Below are 25,281 nucleotides of genomic sequence, written 5' to 3' on the forward strand. Positions count from 1 at the left end.
GAGAGGGGGCGGGGCCCTGGGGCGAGGGGGCGGGACCTTGGGCGAGGGGGCGGGGCCCGAAGGAGGAGGGGGCCGAAGGGAGCGGGGCCTGGGGGTGAGGGGGCGTGGCTTGAAGGGGCGGGGCCCGGAGGAGGCGGGGCCTGGGGTTGTGGGGGCGGGGGGCCGAAGGGGCGGGGCCCGAAGGGGGCGGGGCCTGGGGGCGTGTCGTGAAGGGGCGTGGCCCGGAGGAGGCGGGGGCGGGGCCCGAAGGGGCGGGGCCCGGCGGGGCGGGGCCGCCGTGTCGCGTAGCAGCGGGGACGCGGGGCGGGTTATGGCGGGCGCGGCGGAGCAGCCCCGGGATGAGGCGCCGGAGCAGCCCCGGGATGAGGCCGCGGCCGGCGCCGAGGAGACGGTGAAAATCATCTGCCTGGGGGACAGCGCCGTGGGCAAGTCCAAGTGCGTGGCTGCGCGGGCCCGGCGGGTTCCCGCGGGGCGGGGGCAGCTCGGTCCCGCGGCCTAACGGGTGTCCGGTGCTCTCTCCGCAGGCTGCTGGAGCGGTTCCTGCTCGATGGCTTGTATCCTTGTGGGCCCGGCCCGGCGCGGGAGCGGGTGCCGGTCCGGGGAGCCGGAGGGCCCGGCCGGGGCGGGGGGCGGCCTGGTGCCGGAGGGCCCGGCGGGGGGCGGGGGGCGGCCCGGTGCCGGAGGGCCCGGCGCGGGGCGGCCCGGTGCCGGAGGGCCCGGCGGGGGCGGGGGGCGGCCCGGTGCCGTGGGTCGCGGCGGGGCCACACGCTCCTCGGCCGGGTCCTTAGCTCGGGCGCAGCCGCCCCCAGCAGCTCTCCACCTTCGCCCTGACGCTGTACCAGCACCGCGCTCGGGTGGACGGGCAGACGGTGCTCGTGGGTGAGCGGGGAGCGTCCTTCGGGGCCCGGGGACAGAGGGAGACAGCGGTGCTGCTGGTGTATCGGCAGCGTACGGACCCAGGAACACGGCAGGGAGCTCCTTGCGCCGGGCAAGGGGATGCCAAACAGTGGTTTGTAGGCAGGGAAATGGGGATCACAGAATCCCAGAATGGTTGGGGTTGGAAGGGGCCTCAGGACATCATCCCGTCCAGCCCCCTGTTCAAGCAGGGCCCCCGCAGGGCCCCCCAGAGCCGTTGCCCAGGACAATGTCTAGATGGCTTCTCAATATCTCCAAGGAGAGAGACTCCACAACCCCCCTGGGCAACCTGTGCCCGTGCTCAGTCACCCTCACAGTGGAAAATGTGTCTCGTGATGTTCAGAGGGAACCTCCCGTGTTCCAGTGTGTGTCTGTTACCTCTGGTCCTGTCACTGAGCACCACTGGAAAGATCCCGGCTCCATCTTTACACTCTGTCAGAAATCAGGTTCTTTCAAGACACTTACATTTTGTTTCCTGTTGTCATCTCTAGTGATGAAGTACCAAACATTGTTATCACTCTTTGTTTTATAAGCCATATCTACTGATGACTTCTCTTGTTCTAATATGTTTATAGCGATGTTCAGTGTCAGCACAATTCATAGTTAAGCCTACCTGAGAACAGGTCCTAGTTTTACATAATCTCTAGCTCTGGAATGTTTCAGATTAGTGAGGTGAAACCTAATTTGTGACACTGAGTAGATGGACCAGGCTTTGTGTCCTGGCTTTAAGTTGTGAGGAAAACAGAACTTAGAAAGTTGTGTCATTCTAAGCTGGTATTTTATATCTTACAGACTTCTGGGACACGGCGGGACAGGAGCGGTTCCAGAGCATGCACGCGTCCTATTACCATAAGGCTCACGCCTGTATCATGGTAAGGGTAGTGTCTCAGCTGGGATCTGCTGGGATTTTGACTAATAACCATCCCAGCTGACACTTGGCCTGTATGTTACTTTTTGGGATTATGCCGCCTTATATTTCTTGTCCCTTCCAGTCATTTAAAAAACTTTCCTGTGTTCTTTCTTCCCTCACCAGATAAAAGCAGCATAGTTGGGCTTGTTTAGCTCTCTTTTGTCTTTCGCTATAGCATTCTTACTGTATTCCCTGGCTTTGCTGTTTTCTAAATTTCCTTACTTTTGTTGCTGTGTTTGCAGTAAGGTGGTACCTACAACTGGAGGTACTTTAGAAGCAGCACTGTCAGAGGTGAGGTGAGGAACAGGGCATTCCTCTCTTGTTCTGTGATGGGACTGTTGGATTATGTACGACAAAGCTGTTCTGACATGCTCGGCAAGGGTTCTACATAAGACTTTCTTCTCTGGTGTCTGCCCTTTCTATTTTCCTACACTTTGTGCTTCCTATTTATTAACTTGAATCATTCTTGTTTCTTGACTTACAGCTGGCTCAGCTCTCTTGGTTTGTACTGTTGCTCTAACTTTCCACTGTTTCTCATCACTTGTGAGCATCAGTCAGCTTCATTAGTTTTGTAATCGTTAAAATAGAGAAGCCTCATGTCTGACCCTACTTAGCAGAACAGGACTTTGCCCGTGCTTGTTCACTGCCATGGGTGATAGAGTGCTTGTCGTAGCAGAAAATAAGAACGTAAAGGAAAATGAGGAACTGTTTCCTGTATCACACAAGGAAACGGGCTGGCTGCGTGTTTCAAGACTTGCTGGATATTCTCCCTTCTCTCTTTCATCCTTTCTAACAAAGGCCAGCTTTCTTTTTTGGTGTCCTCCTGGGAAAATTCTGGATTCTGTGCTGGTGTTTGGTGCGGTGGGTTGATTGGCAGCTGTCCTGCTGTTGGTCCCACAATAGCTGGTTCTTTTTCGGAAGGTGTTTGATGTGCAGCGGAAAGTCACCTACAAGAACTTAAACAGCTGGTACAAGGAGCTGAGAGAATTCCGCCCAGAGATTCCTTGCATTGTGGTGGCCAACAAAATCGATGGTGAGTATATCTGCTTCTTTCAGCCTCTCGGGATCGTGATGTGATTCTCTTCTGATCTTGCTGAGGAAGAATGTCATTCATCTGTTAGGTCCAGACGAATTCTTGGGTATTAGTCTCTCATGGCTATATTTTACCAAACAAATAGCTGGGTCCTCTACTGACCTGGCATGCTGTCTTACAGGCTCTTGTCTTTGTTTAATTAGCAGTTAAAAATACAAATTTGATCCATTTAAAGTTCATTCAAGTGATGTCCTTCCAGTTCTGTCCTTACCATGCTGCCCATTTCATCCAGCAGAACCTGAAAGCTGATTAGAGCAGTACCCAGTCAAAAATTGCAGCGTGTCTTGTTGGAAAAGGAGCACAGTGGCTTCCCTGATACAGTCAGTAACTGCCTCTGTATTGCTAATTCAGCCTTCAGGGTTCTGTGGGGCTCTCTGTGCTAAGGTGTCTATATACACCTGCTGGCAAAATTGTTCACCTTCCCCTGGAGATGACTGGATGATTCCCTCCTCTTAGGAATGCCAGCCAGGCATTCGTGATTGCTGTCATCTGGGTTGTGATCTGCCTCCTGCATCCCGAGAGAGCGTGTAACGCACCCGCCTTCTGCTCAGCATCGAGAGAACACGTACCCTCAGGGCTACAGTCGGTGTCAGACAGGGGCTTCCTTGCTGATGTTCATGCTAGAAATAATCGCAGCTATGAATAAGTGTGTCCAGCTGGATGAGGTGTCCGGGCTCCCAGCTGTGAACTCACCGATCGCGTGGACAGTACGGAAGTCCAAGGCAAACGGGCTGGGTGTTGACAGCCACACTGTAGACAGATCCTCTGTGCAGACGCATCCTGCTCGCAGTGTTCTGCGTGAGCGGACACTGCTCCAGGAGAGCCCTCTGCCTTACCTTCCTTTGCGTATCGCACCGGCGCTGGGAGATGCGCAGCCCACAGCGCTGGACACGTGCCCAGGCCGCAGAAGGTTGATCCAGCCTCCTGCACAGAGCCCGGCTCAGGCGTTCGGAGTCTGAGCTGTTGCTTCTGAGAAAAGGTGGCTCGTCCGGAGTCATCCTCCTGTGCTGGCACACAGGCTGGCGACCCATCAGAAGTTGGTGCCGTTGCTGCTGTGTCAGCACGTCCTGTAAATATGCCACAGATTTGTTCCAAAACTGAAATAAATTCTCTGGCTACTGAGGCTGGGGTTGCTGGACCTAACTGCCTGTTAAGTAAAAATCTATAACAGGTGAGTCATTTGTGCACTGTGAGCATGCCCTTGACTCTCAGGAATACAGGTAACGTGGCACAAGGGCAGTGGGGAGTTCTGGTTAAAAAGGCCAGACTGGAGAGAGACGTGTGACTAGTGCTGGCAATGGTGTCCAGGTCGTGTGGACACAGCAAAAGTCATCAGGGTGTGCCTGGGAAACGTTCACAGCTGCTGCACAGCAAGTGAACTGACGTGCTCTAAGCTGCAAAGTCTTATTCATTTATAGCACATCGGAATCTACCTATAATTTAGTGAAGCACCATAGATAAAGCAACAAGAACTCTTTTCTTTTTGTGTCTTCTTGTCAATTTGTTTGCTGATGCCGTTGCTTTTAAACCCATATAGCTTTTGGCAAGGACTCTCCTCACCTTGTACTACAGCGAGGAGGCCTTGGCAGCAAAATCGGGCTCTGGTCTGTTCCACCACTCCTGCGTGTGTTGGTGTTCTGCCTTCAGGGACGTCTTACTGACCACTTCTCCTTTTTTCCTTCTCCAGCGGATATGAAGATGACCCAAAAAAGCTTCAACTTTGCCCGGAAGTTCAGTTTGCCATTTTACTTTGTGTCTGCTGCAGATGGCACCAATGTAGTGAAGGTAAAACAGTTATTTGGCTCAGCATCCATGAGACCCCTATCCAGTCCAAGCACATGGAGACTGCGGTAGGCACAGAGCAGAAATGGGCTAGTCTATCTGTTTGGCTACTTTATGAAGTCCTGGTAGCTACAGGTAGCTGTTTTTCTTGGGTGCGGGAAGAGTTTCCATATGTTACAGTTTCCATGTGTTACAGAAATGCAGTGCCCCTTACTTTGAGTGACAAACATTCTCCTTCTCATTAGCTCTTCAATGATGCTATCAAACTGGCAGTTGCTTACAAGCAGAATTCAGGAGATTTCATGGACGAGGTCATGCGAGAGCTGGAGGTAAGAAAGGCGCCACTTCCTGCACTCCTCCTAAGTGATGGGCAGCTGTGCTCATTTTTCCCTCGGGGAAAGCAGTGTCTGTGGCAAAGGGTGAAGCTTTGTAGGCATGGAAATGTTTGCTTGATGCTGGTGACACCGTGGGGTTTGCGTGCTGCTTGTGTCTGGGGTGAAAGGAATGAGGTGGTGACGGTCTGAAGAAACCACGCTGCCCTAGACCGAATTCGAAAGAACCACAGTAGAGGATAGCTGTCGCTCTCATGTTTCTCAGCAGTTCCTTCTGCTCCTTTCCAGAGCTTTGACCTGCAGAAGAGTGAGAATTTGTCAGTTAAAGAGGAAAGCTGCCCTGAAGAGAAGCCCCCATCTGCCTAAGCCCTGGACGCTGAGTCTGCTCTTTCCCTTTGCTCTAGATTTCTGGGGCCAGTTAGAGCCAGTCTTCACAGAGGACAGTGAATTTTCTCATGCCCTGAGAGCTCTGGTGCTGGGCAGCAGGGCCTCTGCCTGCTAGTGGGAGACTGTCTGGGCACGACCTTCCTTGGCTCGGCCCCAGCCCCTGCAACCACAGCCAAGGCAGTGGCGAGAGCATCCGCATGGCTGTTACTTACTACATGGTTCTTCAAGGCAAAACTTGCCAGGAGAGCTGAGCTGCCCTTGGACCTGCAGAGAAGGGTCCTTCCCAAATGCTTTAATGGTACCCGCTGGAGAAAACAAACACTAAAGAATTGTTTTTCTAAAGCTTTGAGCCTGCATCCTTCCTGTGCTGTTATAAAGCCATCCGGTCACTACACAGTGTGAGTCCAACCACCAGCCCTCCCCATCGCTTCCAGAGTCCAGCCTCTCTGTCTGCCCCTGATCTCTGCTGCAGAGCTTCTTTGGATTTCCTTTCCCGTTTTGTTACAGAGCAGCCAGATGCAGCAGCCTTCAGTACACAGGGGATTGCTCCTTTCAGGTCGTCTGGAGCTAAATCAGGTGGACTCACACCCAGGAGGCTTGTCCTGTCCCAGCCTGACTGATGCAGCTGCTGCTGTTTGTGTTCAAGAGACGCGCTGCATTCCAAAGAGCCAGTTACACACATGCAGACTTACACAAGTAATGTGAATGCAAAACAGATGGACACAGGCAGAGCAATGCCTTTACCAGCACCCATGTATACATAACCACCACTTACATAAATATGAACACAGTCCAGTCCTTTTCTGCCTTTCCAGATGATCAGGACTTGATGTTTATTACCGAAATGTAAACACACCTTAATTTCCTAGATTGATCAGCAGACAATGTTCATAGATTCCTCAAATAACAGTTTGGAGATTAAGTCCCTGTAATATCTGTGGCTGGATGTCCAGCTCCTTACCCAGTCATTGATGCAAATTTTGGGTCTTTGTAGATCCACATCTCCTGGGTCATGAGACAGACACTTTGAAGTTCGCTGCTGCATTGTACACAGACACACAAGGATCCCACCAGTAGCTGGCCTAAGACGCTCCTGGTTTCCAGTTGCTGTCCCAAAACCTCTCGCCCCTATAATCTGTGCTCCCTCCTCCCAGTGCATCCTCACCCTCCTCTCTGCCCGGGCACAGTTCCAGCCCTTTGTGCCCCACTCGTCCACCTGCAGCCTTGTTCTGCAGGGCTGGGCATGGAAGCCCTTGCTTTGCACAGGACGCTGAACTGGACAGAAGCAGGGTTAGCTATGAAAAATGGCAGCTTTATTTCAAGAACTAAGTCAGCTTCAGCATTTGTGTGCACTCAGCAGAGAGCGGGCAGGACAGAGCCGGCCTTGGGCACTGAGGCTGCCTTTGGATCCGCAGACATTGCCCAGAAGGAAACGGTTGTGCTGCGCTGCAGCCTGCTCTGGATCTTGTTCATCCTGCTGCTCAGGCAGTTTTTCCCTTTAGGTACTTCAGGAGCTTCTGCAGCTTCTTAAAGAATTCCACCAACTTGTTCTCTGGATATGGACAGGGCTTAAATGTACCCTGTGCTGGTCTCTGTGTCTGAGCAGAGGCTGAGGTGACGAGGTGCTGTGGTGTTGTTGGAGCAGCGGTTATTTCGTGGTGCAGCCCCATCTGCACCAGGATCCAGTCGTAGAAGTGCTGGGTGGAGGTGTAGACTCCAGGCTGGAAGGGTCTGGCACAGCCTTTCCCCCAGCTGGTCACTCCAACCACCCAGAAGTACTCAGCATAGTTGTCTTTGCAGAAGAGAGGGCCACCGCTGTCCCCCTGCAGCGGGAGAGGGCGTTCAGGTGGCCCTGCAGGGGCTTTCTGGGCAGAGTCGCAGGGGTCTGGGACAAGGGGGCCCTGGGCCAGGAGCTGCAGCTGGGGAAGGGGAGGTGGGAGCCGGCGGTGGGAGGTGCCGTGCCAGGCAGAGCCCTGGGAGCGCCGGGGCGGGTGTGACGGGGCTGCCCGCGCTGCTGGGACACCCGCAGCGCGCTCCTACCTGGCAGGTGTCGATGCCGCCCTGCGGGTAGCCAGCACACACGTTGTGGGAGTGGATGGCCCCTCCGTACCACCACGTGCTGTTACAGACCCGCAGATCAATGAGGTGGACCTGGGCCTCCTGCAGCACGTCACTGGCTTTTGCAGCTGTGGGCACAGAGAGGAGTTAACACGCAGCCGCTGGTTCCCCGTTCTCCCCGTCGGGGCGAACCCCGTCCCCAGGGCTGGGCTGTGCATGCGAAGGCACCGTGTGGTGTTCCCCTCCTGCCTCGCCTTGGGCGATGGGTCAGGCCCATCTCTCCACAGACACGCGTCCCCGCAGCCCTGGCTCTTGTCAGGAAGCCCAACCCGTCTCCTCACCGTGCCCGGCTTGCCCTCCGGACACGACTGCTTTTTGGGAACTCACTTCTGGCGGACGTGGAACCCCAACCACTGATGTAGCAGGCTGTCAGCTGGGACACGCTCACCGTGGAGTCGGCCACACAAGCAAGCTGTATGTAGTCATTGCACTGGATAGGCTGGTCCAGTTCCAGCAACGCAATGTCATTCTTCTGCGTTCCATAGTCGTAATGTTCGTGAGACAGTACCCGCCTGACATGACGCACTTGGGCCTCAGGGCCCAGCCGAGACAACTGGGTGGCCCCAGCCACCACGCGCCACATCGCGTCGGTCCTGAAGGCAGATGGAGAGCGGGGTCAGAGGGAGCGGAGCCTCGTGCTGCAGCAGCCCAGCAGCTCCACAAGGCAGAGAGGAAAGCAGCGCTACGGGGGTGCGAGTGCCCTCGCATGCCTTAGGCTGGAGGCACGTGGAGCTGCTCAGAAGAGATGGCCTGAGCCCAGCCTTCTCCCGAGCTGTCCCAGCTGGGCTGGGGAGACCCCAGGCACTGGACATGCTGCAAGGGGGCAGGATGGGAGCAGTGTGGTGTGGGGATAGGGAACCCACTCGTGGTGTGGGGACATCCCTGTTCCCTGTGCTCCTTACCTGACTGTGACAAAGCAGTGGGCTGCTGTGAGGACCCACTGTGAGCTGATGAGGGACCCTCCACATATGTGCATTGCGCCTTCTTCCCAGAGTTCCTGGACGCTGACGATCCAGGGCCAGGCTCCTGGTTGGGCATCCGTGCCACCCACGATGCGTGTCGAGCCGTAAGAAGCCATGGGCCGGAGCCCGCAGGTTCTGTAAGCAGAAACTCGTGACTCTCCTGCTCCATGGCGTGCTGCTGTTCGTGCTGACGCTCTGTGTCTACCCTCCCCACAAGCGCTGGTGGACCGGGGAACCCCATGGGTGTGTGTCCATCTGCCCTGTTCCTGCTGTAGCCCTGCTGACGACTTGTGCAGCAGCCAGGGCGCTGGCAGGACCTGAGGCTCCCCCCAATGCGGTTTGGAAAGCTGTAGCGTGGCCGCGGGTGACAAGCGGGTACCATCCTGTGAACCCCATCAGGGCTCCCACGCTCCCTCCCAGAGCCCGGGGCCACTCACCCGCAGGTGTCCCACCCGTGCGCGGGCCAGCACACGGCCAGCAGGACGAGGAGGGGCAGCAAGTTCATGGCTGCCAGCGGCACGTGGCAGCTGCAGGAACCGAGGGCTCGTTGCCACCCGTGCAGCAGCCAAGTGCCCACAGTTCTCGCGTTGCCCGCGGTGCCCGTGGTCCTGGGGCCGATGTCACAGAGCTGCTGGTTCCGGGTGCTGGGCACGGTGGCCTGGGGGGGTGGGGTGACATGGGGGGTTCCAAGCAGGAGGGGAGGCAGCAGCTGGGATCGGACACCCCGTCAGACCCCGCCGGATGCTCTGCTTGCACGATGAGCATGTGCGGGCCCCGCTGCCGGCAGCAGCGCCTGGCTCCGAGCACTGCCCACTCACAGCCGGCAGAAAAATCCAAGTGTGGCACCATGGCCTCTTTGGGAGGTTCACTGCCAGGGTGCTCTCTGCAGCCCTGTGCCACCAGGTCCTTCCCAGAATCATACACCACAGAACACAATTTCCGCAGGCAGTGTGCACATGTGCGGGTGCTGAAGAGCCCATCTGGTTACAGCCACAGCAGGCACGCAGTGACGTGTGATCCAAAAAGCCAAGCACACCCAAGCAGTGTCAACCTTCCTGCACAAAGCACAGCGAAGCCCGTATGCAGCACAGTCCACATGGCTGTGTCAGCCGCAGCAACAGCCTCCGGCTGGCTTCATGGCCTTGCTGTCTGTGAGTTACAGTGCTGTTCTGGGCATTTGTGGCACCTGGTATGTGTGGCCAAAGACATGCCATCTTAAGCTCTAGACACAGAAAGGTGCGTCTGCTCTCAGCCTCGCTTACCATTCTCCATGACTTGGGTAAATCCTGTGCCAGCCCCATCGCATCAGTTTGTCTCCTACATCTGCACGGCAGAGCTCTCTTCACAGGCAGGAGCGCAGGGCAGCCTCGGAAGAAAAGGGGAGCCAGCCGGGTGCGTTTGCAGAGCAGGGCTGGCTGCCTGCAGGGAGAGCAGTGGCTTGAAGAATGGCAGCCTCAAAGCTCGTGGAAAGCGCGGGAGCTTTCTGCTGCCATCCTGGTGTGTGTGGACAGACACAAGGCACACAGCTAAGTGTGCAGCCTGGTCCCTGGACAACGGGGCAGCTTTGTCTGAAAGTAGAATCGCTGCTCTCAGGGCCCTCGAGGCACAGCATGGCTTCACACACAGAACTACGCCCCAAACAAATGGCACTTGAGGCTGCTTTGTTTTTTGAAAATTGACCTGAAGGTGGTGCCCCATATCTGCTTGGAACAGACAGGAGACCTTAGACAGGACAACTTGTCTTCTGTGGACACTCTGCTATTCCAACACCAGATTTCACAGGTGGTTAAGGGGGAGTGATGTGAGAGGTGGCCATAATCACAGAAAATTGACAGAAGAGTTTGGATCACTTTGGGGAGAGGAATCTGGCAGGGACAGCAGTACCCAGGAAACCATAACACCATGGTGACCTAGCAAACAGCACTTGAAACACCAAATCTGTTCCCAGATGCAGTGAACCTGGGAGTGCCCAGATTGCTGTGGCCAGGCACAAAGCAAAATGGGCTCCATGAATTATGCAGCAGTTTCGCTTCCTGCTGCGGCACCAGCCTCCTTGCTCTGCTTCTTGCCCTGAATAATTGATGCAGCAGCAGCCCCAACATCCTCACGTGCCAGGGCCAGGCTGCTCAGAGGCATGGGGCTTGACATGCAGGAGGGCCAGGGGCTACGGGGACAGGCTGAGCTGGGGCGGACAGGGAGCAATGGAAAGCAGAGTTCACTGGCACATTGGAAAGTGGTTGTAACAGTGTGATGGGTCTTAAGAAATGCTGACTAATAATAACAGGAAAATCCAGAACTGACTGATCACACGGGGTGGATGCAAAACACATGTGCATCTACATGAGTACATCCAGTCAGTCTTACCCTGCTCCTTTGGGCTGAGACTCCTCACCTCTGTCTGCCATGTGGTCAATCCTAAACCACCACCACTGTGCCTGTGCTTGTACACCATCTTTGGCCTTGCTTTAATCTCCTTTTGGATAAACTGAGCAGATGGACGTCTCCAGGACATTAGACTCCAGTTCCTTTCTGTGCTTGTCTTCTGAGGTTTCTCTGGTTTTCAGAGCAGACACAGCAATAGGGTACGGCCTTCCTGGAGTGCAGAACCTCCCCCTTTCTTCCTCATTCTCCTTATCGCTTCCTTCCATCAGAGAATTGCTGTTGCTCTTTGCACTGTCCCTTCCTCGCTCTGATTATGTGTCATTGATCTGTAGGAATTGGGCTCATACGTTCAGGCACAGCCAGCAGTCCTTGAGCCTGAACATGAAACTGCCATTGCTGTAGAAAAACATTTTGCTTGAAAAGTGCCCAGGCTCCCACAGGGAGCCCCAAACAATGCCACGCTGCCCGCCCATCCCTGGGGAATCTGCACCCTGTGCACACCTGGGCCAGAGCAGCTCCACTCGCATCTGGCCCACATCTGGAGCAGAGGGGCTCCATTCACAACATGTGCACATCTGGATCAGAGCAGCTTCACTTGCAACTGCCGCACATCTGGATCAGAGCAGATACATTCACAACATGTGCACATCTGGAGTAGAGTGGACTGATTCGCACCCCACGCACGTCTGGGGCAGAGCGGCTCCGTTCGCACCCGCGCACCTCTGGAGCAGAACGGCTCCATTCACACCCCACGCACATCTGGGGCAGAGCGGCTCCGTTCGCCCCCGCGCACATCTGGGCCAGAGTGGCTCCGTTCGCCCCTGCACACATCTGGGCCAGAGCGGCTCCGTTTGCACCCGCGGACATCTGGAGCAGAGCGGCTCCGTTCGCACCCGCACACATCTGGGGCAGAGCGGCTCCGTTCGCCCCCGCGCACATCTGGAGCAGAGCGGCTCCGTTCGCACCCGCACACATCTGGGGCAGAGCGGCTCCGTTCGCCCCCGCGCACATCTGGGGCAGAGCGGCTCCGTTCACACCCCGCGCACATCTGGGGCAGAGCGGCTCCGTTCACACCCCGCGCACATCTGGGGCAGAGCGGCTCCGTTCGCCCCCGCGCACATCTGGGCCAGAGTGGCTCCGTTCGCCCCTGCACACATCTGGGCCAGAGCGGCTCCGTTTGCACCCGCGGACATCTGGAGCAGAGCGGCTCCGTTCGCACCCGCACACATCTGGGGCAGAGCGGCTCCGTTCGCCCCCGCGCACATCTGGAGCAGAGCGGCTCCGTTCGCACCCGCACACATCTGGGGCAGAGCGGCTCCGTTCGCCCCCGCGCACATCTGGGGCAGAGCGGCTCCGTTCACACCCCGCGCACATCTGGGGCAGAGCGGCTCCGTTCACACCCCGCGCACATCTGGGGCAGAGCGGCTCCGTTCGCTGTGCCCGCAGGAGGGCGCGGCCGGGCGGCCGGGCTGGCGGCAGCCGCAGGGGCGGGCAAGGGACGTTCCCCCGGCGGAGGGGACATCGCCCGGCGCCGCTCACCGGGCCGCCGGTGCGGTCCCGGGACAGCCTCGGTGTGCGTGCGGGGCAGCCGGGCTGCGGGGCCTTTCCCCGGCAGCGGGGCGGACACACGGGCCGAGCCCGCGGCGCCCGCACGGGGCAGCGCTGGGGGTTCTGTGGGGAATCCCCGTGCCCGGGTGCCGGGAGGCGGCCTGGGGCGGGCAGGGGGCGCGGGAGCGGCTGCGCGGGACCGAGCCGCCGCGAGGCACCGAGCCGGCCCGAGGCACCGAGCCGGCCCGAGGCACCGAGCCGCCGTGAGGCACCGAGCCGGAGCTGTCCCGGGCGGACTGCACTTCCCGGCGTGCCCCGCGGCGGGCCGGTCACGTGGCCGGGCGGTCGGGCGCGGTTCGGGGAGCGCTCGCTCGGCGCCGCTCGGCCGGTGCCGGAACGGGGCTGCGGGTCCTGCCGGGGCGCCGCCGCCCGCCGGGGCCGCACCGCACCGCACCGCACCGCACCGCAGCGCGGGAGGGCAGCGCTGCGCCCCGTGCTGCGCGCGTGTCGGCGGGCCTCCCCGGGCGGCAGCGCCATGGAGACATCGGGCCGGTCCCTGCCGCGGGCCCCGGCGCTGCCGCGGGCCCCGGTGCTGCTGGCCCTGGTGCTGCCGGCCCTGGTGCTGCCGGCCCTGCGCGGGGCGGCCGGCGCGCCCCCCAGCTTCGTCCTGATACTCGCCGACGACCTGGGCTTCGGGGACCTGGGGAGCTACGGGCACCCTTCCTCTGCCACCCCCAGCCTGGACCGCATGGCCGCCCGGGGGCTGCGCTTCACCAACTTCTACAGCAGCTCCCCGGTGTGCAGCCCGTCCCGGTACGGCCCGCGCCCCGCCGTGCAGGGCCCCGGGCGGGGAGGCGGTGTCACACAGGGCCGGGACACCGCGCGGGGCTGGGGGGCGCGGGGGCGCTGGACCCGCGGTGTCCCGGGAGGCGCGAAGGTGCGGCGCGTTTATGAGGGCCCGGCGGCGTGTCCCGGCAGACGGGGACGTGGCGGCGGCAGCTGTGAGCCCGGGGCCCGAGCCGGCGGGTGCGGTCCCGGGCCGCGCTGTGCGGCGGCTGCGCCCAGCGCCCTGCTCCTCTCCCCGCAGAGCAGCCCTGCTGACCGGCCGCTTCCAGATGCGCTCGGGGGTTTACCCCGGCGTGTTCGACCCAGGCTCGCGGGGAGGCCTGCCCCTGTCCGAGGTCACCATCGCGGAGCTGCTGAAGGCTGAGGGCTACGCCACAGCCATGGTTGGCAAGTGGCACCTCGGCCTGGGGATTAACGGCTCCTTCCTGCCCATCCACCAGGGCTTTGACCACTTCTTGGGGGTGCCCTACTCCCATGACCAGGTGAGGGGCCTGTCGAGCCCTGGCGGGTGTCCCGGGGCCAGCTGGGGAGCACAGCTGAACGGTGAGGCTGGTGCGAGAGCACAGAGGGGTCAGTGCCTGCCTGGGTGTGCGGGGCTGCGGGTTGTGGAGGTGGATGCTGGTGAGGAAAGCCCATCTCTGAGGTGCTCGTGTGAGAGGGCAGCCTTGGAGAATGTGGGGGTCAGTTGTACATGGAGACATAGACCGTTTGTGAAGGGAGGGAGCATCTGCTTCTGGGCTAAAAAGAAACATCTGAATTGCTGCCAGGGGAAAATGGATGTTGGGGCAGCGTGGTCGTTGGGCAGTTCTAGAGTGGGCACACACCTGGAAGTGGCTGCCCAAAGGTTGTCTGTAGGACCTGGTGCTGGGCCGCTGTGAGACGCTTTGCTCCTCTCAGTGTCCTGCAACACAGATAAAAGACAAAGTGTTGTTTGCTCTTTCTAGGGCCCCTGCCAGAATCTCACCTGCTTCCCACCTGACATCAAGTGTTTTGGGACTTGCGACCAAGGCTTAGTGCCAGTCCCGCTGCTCTGGAACCAGAGCATCGTACAGCAGCCGGTCTCCTTCCCTGATCTGGTGCCACTCTACAACAAATTCTCCCGGGACTTCATCGCTGACTGTGCCCGACGAGGCCTCCCCTTCCTGCTGTACTACGCCTCACATGTAGGAGAAGGGGAGGGCTGTTCCACGCCCAAGGGTGGGGAAGAGAGCCTTTGTCCTGTGGGGAGGGCAAGGAAGCACCTCAGCTCCTGCAGCCCCAGGCTGTGCCGAGCACTCATTACCTTCCGGTGGATGACCTGGCGTTGCTGTTCCCATGCCCAGGTCTTGTGGCAGCACCGTTCTGATAATGTTATCGGGCTGCTTCTTTCTGGAGCTTTGCCCATTTCTCTGGACCAGGAGTCCACCTGGGAAAACTTCCCACTCTGGGTCTCCGCATCCTCTCCTGGGGCTCGGCGCCTTTGTGCCGTTTCTGAGAGATGTGTCTGAAGCTTGGGGACAAGCCTTATCTCATGGCTATTGTCACATACCTCCATGTCCCAGCTGAGGTGCTCACTGTCACCGCGTGAACTGGGAACCAGATGCAGCTCTGGGAGTTTGTGCATCAGTCTTCTCTGCCCTTTCTCCAGCATACACACTACCCCCAATTTGCAAGCCAGAAGTACGCAGGGCAGTCACGGCGTGGGCCGTTTGGTGACGCGCTCTCGGAGTTTGATGGCTCGGTGGGAGAGCTGCTGCAGGCACTGCAGGAAAATGGTCTTGCCAACACGACCTTGGTGTTTTTCACCTCTGACAACGGGTGAGTGGGCTCGGCAGGGGCACTTCCTCACTGGTAAGATTCTGCTGCCCTGGTGTGGGGGGACTGGAGTGGGGCATTGGTTGACTGGGGCAAAAGGGATGTGCTGTGGCATTGCCAGGTGAGACCCCAGTGACCCGAAGTGAGCAAGAGGTGAACGCTGCTTGGGAGAGGAGCCAGTGCACGATCTGCCATGTTCCTGTGGCTCAGCTGTGCCCCTCCTCATGGGCAGAAACCTCACAGGGTTCAGGCCAGGAGCCTGCAGCCCCAATATACCCCTGTGCCCTTCTTGTGTGGGTGGCATCGGTCTCTGGTGCCCTGCTCAGGCGTCTCGCACACCTTGGCCCCTTCACCTGGCCCAGGCCTGCCTGGCGAGGCCGAGCAGGATGGCAGTGCCGCTTGCTGGCACCACGTCTCTTGTCATGGCCGCATTGGCAGTGTCAGGGAAGGGCTCGTGTGAAGCTGTGAAGCTGATGGTAGGTGGTTCTTCTCTTCCACAGCCCTTCCACCATGCGGATGGCACGTGGGGGCAGCTCTGGCCTTCTGAAGTGTGGGAAAGGCACAACGTACGAAGGCGGCATGCGGGAACCAGCAGTGGCTTATTGGCCAGGCCGTATCAGCCCAGGTGAGATTTGGCACTGCTTGTGCCTTCTGTGTGCTGGTGCCAGCCAAGGCAGCGGCATCGTGGCAGCTCGGCCGCCCTGGGACAAGCAGAGGGTGGGAGAGAAGTGAGTGTGGCAGGGATGGGAGCGATATCAGGTGCTTGAACCTTTCCTTGTGCCTTGCTGTGGCGGGTGACAGGAGTGACACATGAGCTGGCAAGCACCCTGGACATCCTGCCAACACTGGCTATCCTGGCTGGAGCAGCTCTTCCCAAAGTTGCCCTGGATGGCTATGACCTGAGTCCAGTGCTGTTTGGGTCAGGGAAGGTGAGTCCTGTGGCTGGTTCGGCTGGCGTTGGGCACGAAGGCTGGGTGTGGGGCTGGAGCTGTGTGCCTGATGAGTAGAACCAGCTGGAGGTCAGGGGAGATCCATGAGCTGGGACCTTTGTCAGGCCTGGGTGATGCCATGGGGTTCCTGGGCTTCCCCAGGCCGCTCAGCACTAACACCTGCAATGTATTGCCCAGCCCAAGCCCTGTGGCTACAGTGGATGGGCAGAGCCCCAGCAGCTTTGAGTAGGGAGCAAAGGGGATGCTGCTGCTCATCGGCTTCCCCCTCTCTGGCCATGTTCTGTCTGGGGTATTGGGGCTCCTATGTGACTCCCTGGGGTCTCTGCCTGGTCCTGTTCCAGGCTCTTTGGCCTCTTGGCTGCACAGGTGAGCTTAGCTCTGCTGCTTCCCACAGAGTCCCCGTCAGGCGATGTTCTTCTACCCGCCGTCCCCTGATCAGCTGCACGGTGCCTTTGCTGTCAGACTTGGGAAGTATAAGGCCCACTACTTCACACAAGGTTAGTGTTGCCTCCTCATCTCTGCACGGGCAGCTTTGTGAAGTTCTTTATGGTCTAGCTGTCCAAAGCTCAAAGAGAAGAAACTGAGGTACACCAGCTAGGGGTTTCTTTTGCAGGTTCCTTTCACAGTGATACGACCCCAGACCAGGCTTGCCATGGACTGACCCCGCTGACCCCTCACTTGCCACCGCTGCTCTTTGACCTGGAGTCAGACCCAGCCGAGAACTATGATCTGCTGCAGAGTGGTGCAGGGCCGGAGATTCTGCAAGTCCTGAAGGAGATCGAGCTGCAGAAAGTGCTTTTTGAACAGCGCATGGAGTTTGGGGAAAGCCAGATAAGGAGGGGCAAGGATCCTTCCCTGCAGCCCTGCTGCGCACCAAACTGCACTCCTAAGCCTTCCTGCTGCCACTGCTCCTAGCTTCTCACTGCCCCATCATCCACACTGGAACCCTATCCCAAACCCACCAGACGCGCCCCCAGCCCCCAACTAACCAAGCTCAGCCGTAGAGCGACCCCAGAGCTGTGGCTCAGTGACACCCCTGACTAACAGAGCACTGGGGTCACGCACTGTGGGCTGGGGACGTTACCAGCCCTGCTGGGAGTGCAGGTCCACAGACCCTGTGCTCTGTGCTGGGCGATCAAGCTGCGACCTCTTGACAGAGAAACCCTGAGTTGTTTAGGGAGGGACCATGCTACAGCATCATGTCCAGAGCCAGAATGCCTCCTTTCAAACTGTGACCAAGATGAAGCCAAGGACATGCTCCAGTGTCCGGAGATCCCAGCTCAGCGGGGGGCATGCTGTGCACCCCTGGCTGGGGACAGAGCCGGAGCTGCCGCACTGCCACTTGCCAAGGCCAAGAGCACAGCAAGAGGAGGGTGGGATGGATGGTCCTGGCACCTGCAGCGGCAGGACCTTGTGCAGCTGGAGCAGAGGGGACATGCCTGGGTGGGGAGCAGCTCAGGGTGTGCATGCTCAGGCACCTCCATGTCCTCTGGGACTGCAGGAGTGGAGATGTGGCTGGTGGCTGGCAGGCCTGGTGCTCTTGCAAGGTCTGTGGATGCTGGGGCTGATCCGTCAGGTGGGCTGTGACCGCACGCCATCCTCATGACCGAAAGAGTCTCTCTCCTCTTGCTCGTGAGCTAGTCCAGCCTAAAGCTCACTACTGAATTGTACGCACACAGCGCTCCCACCAGGGGCCGTCCCCAGGCACTCGGAGTTTCCAGCTGCTGGGTCCCTGTGACCTGTGTCCCCTCTGCCATTGCTGCCTCTGGAGCCATGCCCGCCCGGTACAGAGTAAGGCCACCCAGAAAAGGATTTGGAATTGCTCTAGAAAAGAAGGTGGGACAGTGTGGTGATCAGGTGCAGAGCTGTCAAACAAGCAAACCAAACAGCAACTTGCTTATGTATGACTGGCTCCTTCATCCCCTCCTTCTCACCATTGCCATGCTTGTACACCCTCCTCATCTTCCCTGACCCCTTGCTTTCTCCACCCGTCACCTCCCAAACAAGGGATCTATCCTCAGTTATTTTTCCCCTGCTTGCTCCCAGGTTTGCTACATCTGTGAACAGATTTGGTGTTTCAGGTGCTGTTTTCTAGGTCACCATGGTGTTACGGTTTCCTGGGTACTGCTATCCCTGCCAGATTCCTCTCCCCAAAGTGACCCCATCTCTTCTGTCAGTTATCTGTGATGGTGGCCACATCTCACATCAGTCCCCCTTAACTACCTGTGAAATCTGGCTGTTCTTCATGGCACTGTAACTCCTGTCAGCTTCTCACTCTGTTTGCCATGGGCAGCTATTTCTCTTGCCGTGCTCAGGAGTTTCCCTGGGTCTGTTCAGTTAGATGAGGCTTGCGCCAGGCCCTAATCATCAGCTCTGTGCCTTAATGCATACCCTCAAAGTTGTCTGCATGTCACATCATTTTGTCCTGTTGTGTTTCTAGCCATGGTGTGCCAGTCCTGTCCGTCCCATGGTGGCCCTGAGCACCTTCCTCTCTGCCCAGGCACAGTTCCAGCCCTTTCTGCCCCACTCGTCCGCCTGCAGCCTCGTTCTGCAGGGCTGGGCATGGAAGCCCTTGCTTTGCACAGGACGCTGAACTGGACAGAAGCAGGGTTAGCTATGAAAAATGGCAGCTTTATTTCAAGAACTAAGTCAGCTTCAGCATTTGTGTGCACTCAGCAGAGAGCGGGCAGGACAGAGCCGGCCTTGGGCACTGAGGCTGCCTTTGGATCTGCAGACATTGCCCAGAAGGAAACGGTTGTGCTGCGCTGCAGCCTGCTCTGGATCTTGTTTATCCTGCTGCTCAGGCAGTTTTTCCCTTTAGGTACTGCAGGATTTCCTGCAGCTTCTGAAAGAATTCCTCCAGCTTCTCATGTGGAAATAGACAGGGCTTAAATGTACCCTGTGCTGGTCTCTGTGTCTGAGCAGAGGCTGAGGTGACGAGGTGCTGTGGTGTTGTTGGAGCAGCGGTTACTTCATGGTGCAGCCCCATCTGCACCAGGATCCAGTCATAGAAGTGCTGGGTGGAGGTGTAGACTCCAGGCTGGAAGGGTCTGGCACAGCCTTTCCCCCAGCTGGTCACTCCAACCACCCAGAAGTACTCAGCATAGTTGTCTTTGCAGAAGAGAGGGCCACCGCTGTCCCCCTGCAGCGGGAGAGGGCGTTCAGGTGGCCCTGCAGGGGCTTTCTGGGCAGAGTCGCAGGGGTCTGGGACAAGGGGGCCCTGGGCCAGGAGCTGCAGCTGGGGAAGGGGAGGTGGGAGCCGGCGGTGGGAGGTGCCGTGCCAGGCAGAGCCCTGGGAGCGCCGGGGCGGGTGTGACGGGGCTGCCCGCGCTGCTGGGACACCCGCAGCGCGCTCCTACCTGGCAGGTGTCGATGCCGCCCTGCGGGTAGCCAGCACACACGTTGTGGGAGTGGATGGCCCCTCCGTACCACCACGTGCTGTTACAGACCCGCAGATCAATGAGGTGGACCTGGGCCTCCTGCAGCACGTCACTGGCTTTTGCAGCTGTGGGCACAGAGAGGAGTTAACACGCAGCCGCTGGTTCCCCGTTCTCCCCGTCGGGGCGAACCCCGTCCCCAGGGCTGGGCTGTGCATGCGAAGGCACCGTGTGGTGTTCCCCTCCTGCCTCGCCTTGGGCGATGGGTCAGGCCCATCTCTCCACAGACACGCGTCCCCGCAGCCCTGGCTCTTGTCAGGAAGCCCAACCCGTCTCCTCACCGTGCCCGGCTTGCCCTCCGGACACGACTGCTTTTTGGGAACTCACTTCTGGCGGACGTGGAACCCCAACCACTGATGTAGCAGGCTGTCAGCTGGGACACGCTCACCGTGGAGTCGGCCACACAAGCAAGCTGTATGTAGTCATTGCACTGGATAGGCTGGTCCAGTTCCAGCAACGCAATGTCATTCTTGTCCGTGTTACTGTCGTAATGTTCGTGAGACAGTAATCTTCTGATATGACGCACTTGGGCCTCAGGGCCCAGCCGAGACAACTGGGTGGCCCCAGCCACCACGCGCCACATCGTGACGTTCCTGAAGGCAGATGGAGAGCGGGGTCAGAGGGAGCGGAGCCTCGTGCTGCAGCAGCCCAGCAGCTCCACAAGGCAGAGGAAAGCAGCGCTACGGGGGTGCGAGTGCCCTCGCATGCCTTAGGCTGGAGGCACGTGGAGCTGGAGGCTGCTCGGAAATGGTGGCTCCTTACCTGACGTTGAAGAAGCAGTGGGCTGCTGTGAGGACCCACTGTGAGCTGATGAGGGACCCTCCACATATGTGTGCCGTGGCTGTTTTCCAGGGCTTTTGGATGCTGACAATCCAGGGCCAGGCTCCTGGTTGGGCATCCGTGCCACCCACGATGCGTGTCGAGCCGTAAGAAGCCATGGGCCGGAGCCCGCAGGTTCTGTAAGCAGAAACTCGTGACTCTCCTGCTCCATGGCGTGCTGCTGTTCGTGCTGACGCTCTGTGTCTACCCTCCCCACAAGCGCTGGTGGACAGGGGAACCCCATGGGTGTGTGTCCATCTGCCCCGTTCCTGCTGTAGCCCCGCTGACGACTTGTGCAGCAGCCAGGGCGCTGGCAGGACCTGAGGCTCCCCCCAATGCGGTTTGGAAAGCTGTAGCGTGGCTGCGGGTGACAAGCGGGTACCATCCTGTGAACCCCATCAGGGCTCCCACGCTCCCTCCCAGGGCCCGGGGCCACTCACCCGCAGGTGTCCCACCCGTGCGCGGGCCAGCACACGGCCAGCAGGACGAGGAGGGGCAGCAAGTTCATGGCTGCCAGCGGCACGTGGCAGCTGCAGGAACCGAGGGCTCGTTGCCACCCGTGCAGCAGCCAAGTGCCCACAGTTCTCGCGTTGCCCGCGGTGCCCGTGGTCCTGGGGCCGATGTCACAGAGCTGCTGGTTCCGGGTGCTGGGCACGGTGGCCTGGGGGGGTGGGGTGACATGGGGGGTTCCAAGCAGGAGAGGAGGCAGCAGCTGGGATCGGACACCCCGTCAGACCCTGCCGGATGCTCTGCTTGCACGATGAGCATGTGTGGGCCCCGCTGCCGGCAGCAGCGCCTGGCTCCGAGCACTGCCCACTCACAGCCGGCGGAAAAATCCAAGTGTGGCACCATGGCCTCTTTTGAGGTTCTCTGCAGCCCTGTGCCACCAGGTCCTTCCCAGAATCATACACCACAGAACACAATTTCCGCAGGCAGTGTGCACATGTGCGGGTGCTGAAGAGCCCATCTGGTTACAGCCGCAGCAGGCACGCAGTGACGTATGAGCAGGACGAGCCCAGCATTCCCCGTGGTGCACACTGATGGATGTGCACGTATGGGAGTACACATGCTGGTACATCAGTTTGTGTGGTGTGCTCTGCGTGTGTGCCCATGTGTACTACGTGTGGGTGCAGTCAGTGTCTGGTTGCGCTCTCCATCTATGTATACGCACTGTGGATACACGCTGTGCACACGCTGTGGCTGCACCCTGCACACACACTGTGGATGCATGCTGTACACACGCTGTGGATGCACAATGTGCACACACTGGATGCACAGTGCACACACACTCACTGTGCATGCATGCTGTGCACACACTGTGGATGCGCGCTGTGCACACACTGTATGCATGCTGTACACACTGTGTATGCATATTGTACACACGCAGCAGATGCACAGGGCACACACTGTGGATGCACACTCTACACACACTTGATGCACACTGTACACGTGCAGTGTGGTACAGTGAGCCTGTGGGTGTGTGCACCATACCTGTGTGTTCACAGGGCAGAGTGTGCTTTGTGTGTGGGCATTTTGTGTGTGTGCATGCTGAGCGTGCATGCCTTCCACTGTGCATGACATGGATGTGCACTGCTTGGTGTGTTCATGTGTGGGGTGTGTGCACGTGTGCTGGTAGGCAGTGTTTGTGTGTACTGTGTGTGCACACGTGTTGGTGTGCAGTGTGTGCGCATGTGTGTACTGGTGTGCCTGCATGTGTGCAGTGTTTGTGTACAGTGTGTTGGGGGGTATGTGTGAGTGTTGGTGTGCAGCGTGTTGGGGTGTGCATGGTGCACTGGGGGGTGTGTGTGTTGGTGTGTGTATGCAGTGTGTCAGTGCAGTCTGTTGGTGTGCATGAGTGTTGGTGCACAGTGTGTCAGGGTGTGCGCGGTGTGTTGATGTGCCGTGCTGGGTGCGTGTTGGGTGTGTGTGGTGTGTTGATGTGCCGTGCTGGGTGTGTGTGGGTGTGTGCGGTGTGTTGATGCGCCGTGCTGGGTGTGTGTGGGTGTGTGCGGAGTGCTGATGCGCCGTGCTGGGTGTGTGTTGGGTGTGTGCGGTGTGTTGATGCGCCGTGTTGGGTGTGTGTTGGGTGTGTGTGGTGTGTTGATGCGCCGTGCTGGGTGTGTGTGGGTGTGCGCGGTGTGTTGATGTGCCGTGCTGGGTGTGTTGGGTGCGTGCGGAGTGTTGATGCGCCGTGTTGGGTGTGTGTGGGTGCGTGCGGTGTGTTGATGCGCCGTGCTGGGTGTGTGTGGGTGTGCGCGGTGTGTTGATGCGCCGTGCTGGGTGTGTGTTGGGTGTGTGCGGTGTGTTGATGTGCCGTGTTGGGTGTGTGTTGGGTGCGTGCGGTGTGTTGATGTGCCGTGCTGGGTGCGTGTTGGGTGTGTGCGGTGTGTTGATGTGCCGTGTTGGGTGTGTGTTGGGTGCGTGCGGTGTGTTGATGTGCCGTGCTGGGTGTGTGTTGGGTGCGTGCGGTGTGTTGATGTGCCGTGCTGGGTGTGTGTTGGGTGCGTGCGGTGTGTTGATGTGCCGTGTTGGGTGTGTGTGGGTGCGTGCGGTGTGTTGATGTGCCGTGTTGGGTGTGTGTTGGGTGCGTGCGGTGTGTTGATGTGCCGTGCTGGGTGTGTTGGGTGCGTGCGGTGTGTTGATGTGCCGTGCTGGGTGTGTTGGGTGCGTGCGGTGTGTTGATGTGCCGTGCTGGGTGTGTGCCGGTGCGGGGTCTCCGCGCAGCCCTGCCCGCCCCTGCCCGCCCCCCCGCCCGCTCCCGCCGCCGCCGCCCGTGGCGGGGAGCGCGGCCCCGGCCCCCGCAGGGCCGGCCGGGCGGTCTGTGCCCCGGGAGCCCCGGGCCCGGCAGCCGCGGCCGGGCGGGGTGTCCCGGGGCCGCCGCGCTGCAGCCGCCGGCTCTGCCGGAGCCGCCCGGGCGGGCAGGGCGGCCGAGGCGGGGGGGCCGCTCGGGCAGCGCCGGGCCGGGCTGCGGGCCCGGCAGCGCCGCCCGCGGGAGCTGCCCCGCCTGTCCGGGGCAGCGCGACCGCCGCGGGAGCTCCGGCCGCCCCTCTTGCGATAGTCCCCGGGAGTTGTGGCTGCTGAGGGGAAGGCAGCGGAGGGGCGGCAGGGAAGGAAGCCTGCAGTGGCGGGCATGGAGGCGTGCGGAGGACACGAGGTGGGGGCAGAGCGCCCACGCCTGCAGGGGAACGCATCCCCCCGTCCTCCTCTGCCAGGGCTGGAGCTGAGCCCGCAGCCGGAGCAGCGGGGTGCCGAGGCTGCCCTGCACCCCGCAGAGCTGCTGCACCCCCGGCCTCGGTCTCCCTTTGCACAGGGCTGCAGCTCCATTGCTGCTCCCAGACCTCTGCACAGGGCTGAGCTCCGAGCTGCTCCCTGGTCTCTGCACGGGGGTGCAGCTGCTCCCAGACCTCTGCAGAGGGCTGCAGCTCCATTGCTGTTCTCAGACCTCTGCACAGGGCTGCAGCTGCTCCCAGACCTCTGCACGGGGCTGCAGCTCCATTGCTGCTCCCAGGCCTCTGCACAGGGCTGAGCTCTGCACAGGGCTGGGCTCTGCACTGCTCCCTGGGCTCTGCACAGGGCTGAGCTCTGCACTGCTCCCTGGGCTCTGCACAGGGCTGCAGCTCCATTGCTGCACCCTGGGAGCTGAGTCAGCTGCGCTGCACTGATGGCACAGGTGGCGTTTCCAGGATGCCACTGGTGCTGAGGGAAAGGGAGCGTAGACCTGAGGCTGTGTGGTGCCAAGGGCTGAGAAGGGTGAGGCTCTGGGGGAAAAGCTCACCGTGGAGTTCGAGGGCTGCAAACCACAAGGACGAGGGTCTGCAGGGCAGAGCTGCAGGGTCTGCAGTGTATCTGCTCCACCAAGGGAAGGCTCTGGATCCATCTCCACTCGAGCAATGGCACCTGTGTGGCACAGTTGTGAAGTTGAATGCAGCTCCATGGAAGAACAGCTTTCTCAGGCGAGCTCAACCCGAGTTCCTGCGTAGCAGCCTGGTCTGTGCCTTGTGCCGCCAGCAGCCTATCTCTGTGAGTCCAGGGCGCTTTTGCTGGTGGGGCAGAGCAGCAAGGAGGATGCTGTGGCCAGGTGGGTGGGAGGTGGGGGTGTTTTTAGGCTGGGGCAATGTTTAAGGGGCTGCAACTAACAGAGGGGTTGGTGCTGTGAAATGGGGGTTCCAGGGATGTTGGCGAGCTCTGGGTGTTTGCAGAGCTCGTGTTGTCCTGGTGTGCTGGCTATATGAGCACTGTGATGACCCAGTGATGACAGGCAGAGCTAAAAGCAGGGAAAGGTCTCTGTCCCCGTGGGGCCAGGCCCTGGAAGTAAGTGTGAAGCTTAAGGTATCCCCAGGAGAGGGACCAATGTGCCAGCAGCACATGCAGCCATAGGCTGGCGTGCAGGACCAGGGCACGTGGACAATGGCTGCCTGAGCATCAGGGATACAGGATCGCACCAGGAAGGCTCAGGAATGGAGGGGCTATCACATGGGGGCACAGAAAGGGAGCTGAAGTGGAGGAGAGAGTGTCTCCCTTCCAGGAAAAGGGTCAGAGCAGCGTCCTGATGGGGGGAGACCCAATCCCAGACCCAGGCTGGGCCACCCAGCGTGAGGAGAGGCAGCGGGATTGCCCAGCAGGCTGTGGTGTTCCTGCCTGGGGGTGGATCTGGGCAGACATCCCGCAGCTCCCTGGTGGCAGATGGATCTGGGTGTCCCTCTGCAGCGCAGTACCACCCCTCACATGCCAGCTGGAGTCTCCCGACGGGCTCTCTCTGATCCTGTTCCTGACATTATTTTCCATAGGGCGTGTCTGGTTCTTCCCATCTGCATGCTTGGGCTGCCGGCTGGGTGCCAGGGGATGGCAAAGATGGTCCGTGTGGCAGGGGATGCTGCACGGGCATGTGAGGCACCAGGAGTCGCGGAGCAGCTGGCTCAGCTCGTGCACGAAGGAAGAGCTCGCCAAGCACGCTGTGAGAAGCTGTCGCAGAATCACAAGGTGGTTGAGGTTGGAAGGGACCTCGA

General features: G+C 59.7%; 4 protein-coding genes across 4 annotated transcripts; 2 read left to right on the forward strand and 2 right to left on the reverse strand.

The window, feature by feature from the left end:
- Nucleotides 1–306: 306 nt before the first annotated feature.
- Nucleotides 307–5,733, forward strand: RABL2B (RAB, member of RAS oncogene family like 2B). The gene is made up of 8 exons (XM_065649777.1): nucleotides 307–435; nucleotides 525–554; nucleotides 800–879; nucleotides 1,708–1,787; nucleotides 2,747–2,858; nucleotides 4,606–4,703; nucleotides 4,946–5,029; nucleotides 5,321–5,733. The coding sequence occupies exons 1-8, from the start codon at nucleotides 311–313 to the stop codon at nucleotides 5,396–5,398; spliced, it is 687 nt and encodes a 228-aa protein (XP_065505849.1). The 5' UTR covers nucleotides 307–310; the 3' UTR covers nucleotides 5,399–5,733.
- A 1,167-nt stretch (nucleotides 5,734–6,900) lies between these two features.
- Nucleotides 6,901–9,147, reverse strand: LOC135999470 (acrosin-like). Its single transcript, XM_065653039.1, has 5 exons — nucleotides 8,937–9,147; nucleotides 8,440–8,634; nucleotides 7,865–8,130; nucleotides 7,460–7,605; nucleotides 6,901–7,242 (listed from the first exon to the last, which is right to left on the reverse strand). The coding sequence occupies exons 1-5, from the start codon at nucleotides 9,002–9,004 to the stop codon at nucleotides 6,901–6,903; spliced, it is 1,017 nt and encodes a 338-aa protein (XP_065509111.1). The 5' UTR covers nucleotides 9,005–9,147.
- Nucleotides 9,148–12,762: 3,615 nt separating this feature from the next.
- Nucleotides 12,763–18,873, forward strand: ARSA (arylsulfatase A). Its single transcript, XM_065647562.1, has 8 exons — nucleotides 12,763–13,242; nucleotides 13,517–13,757; nucleotides 14,220–14,438; nucleotides 14,903–15,072; nucleotides 15,570–15,694; nucleotides 15,871–15,998; nucleotides 16,414–16,516; nucleotides 16,633–18,873. Exons 1-8 carry the CDS (start codon nucleotides 12,965–12,967, stop codon nucleotides 16,932–16,934), a joined length of 1,566 nt encoding a protein of 521 aa, XP_065503634.1. The 5' UTR covers nucleotides 12,763–12,964; the 3' UTR covers nucleotides 16,935–18,873.
- On the reverse strand, nucleotides 18,820–20,930 carry LOC135995929 (acrosin-like). Its single transcript, XM_065647573.1, has 5 exons — nucleotides 20,716–20,930; nucleotides 20,219–20,413; nucleotides 19,784–20,049; nucleotides 19,379–19,524; nucleotides 18,820–19,161 (listed from the first exon to the last, which is right to left on the reverse strand). Exons 1-5 carry the CDS (start codon nucleotides 20,781–20,783, stop codon nucleotides 18,820–18,822), a joined length of 1,017 nt encoding a protein of 338 aa, XP_065503645.1. The 5' UTR covers nucleotides 20,784–20,930.
- Nucleotides 20,931–25,281: the final 4,351 nt, after the last annotated feature.

Source organism: Caloenas nicobarica, chromosome 1 (assembly GCF_036013445.1).
Source record: "Caloenas nicobarica isolate bCalNic1 chromosome 1, bCalNic1.hap1, whole genome shotgun sequence".
Lineage (NCBI taxonomy): Eukaryota > Metazoa > Chordata > Aves > Columbiformes > Columbidae > Caloenas > Caloenas nicobarica.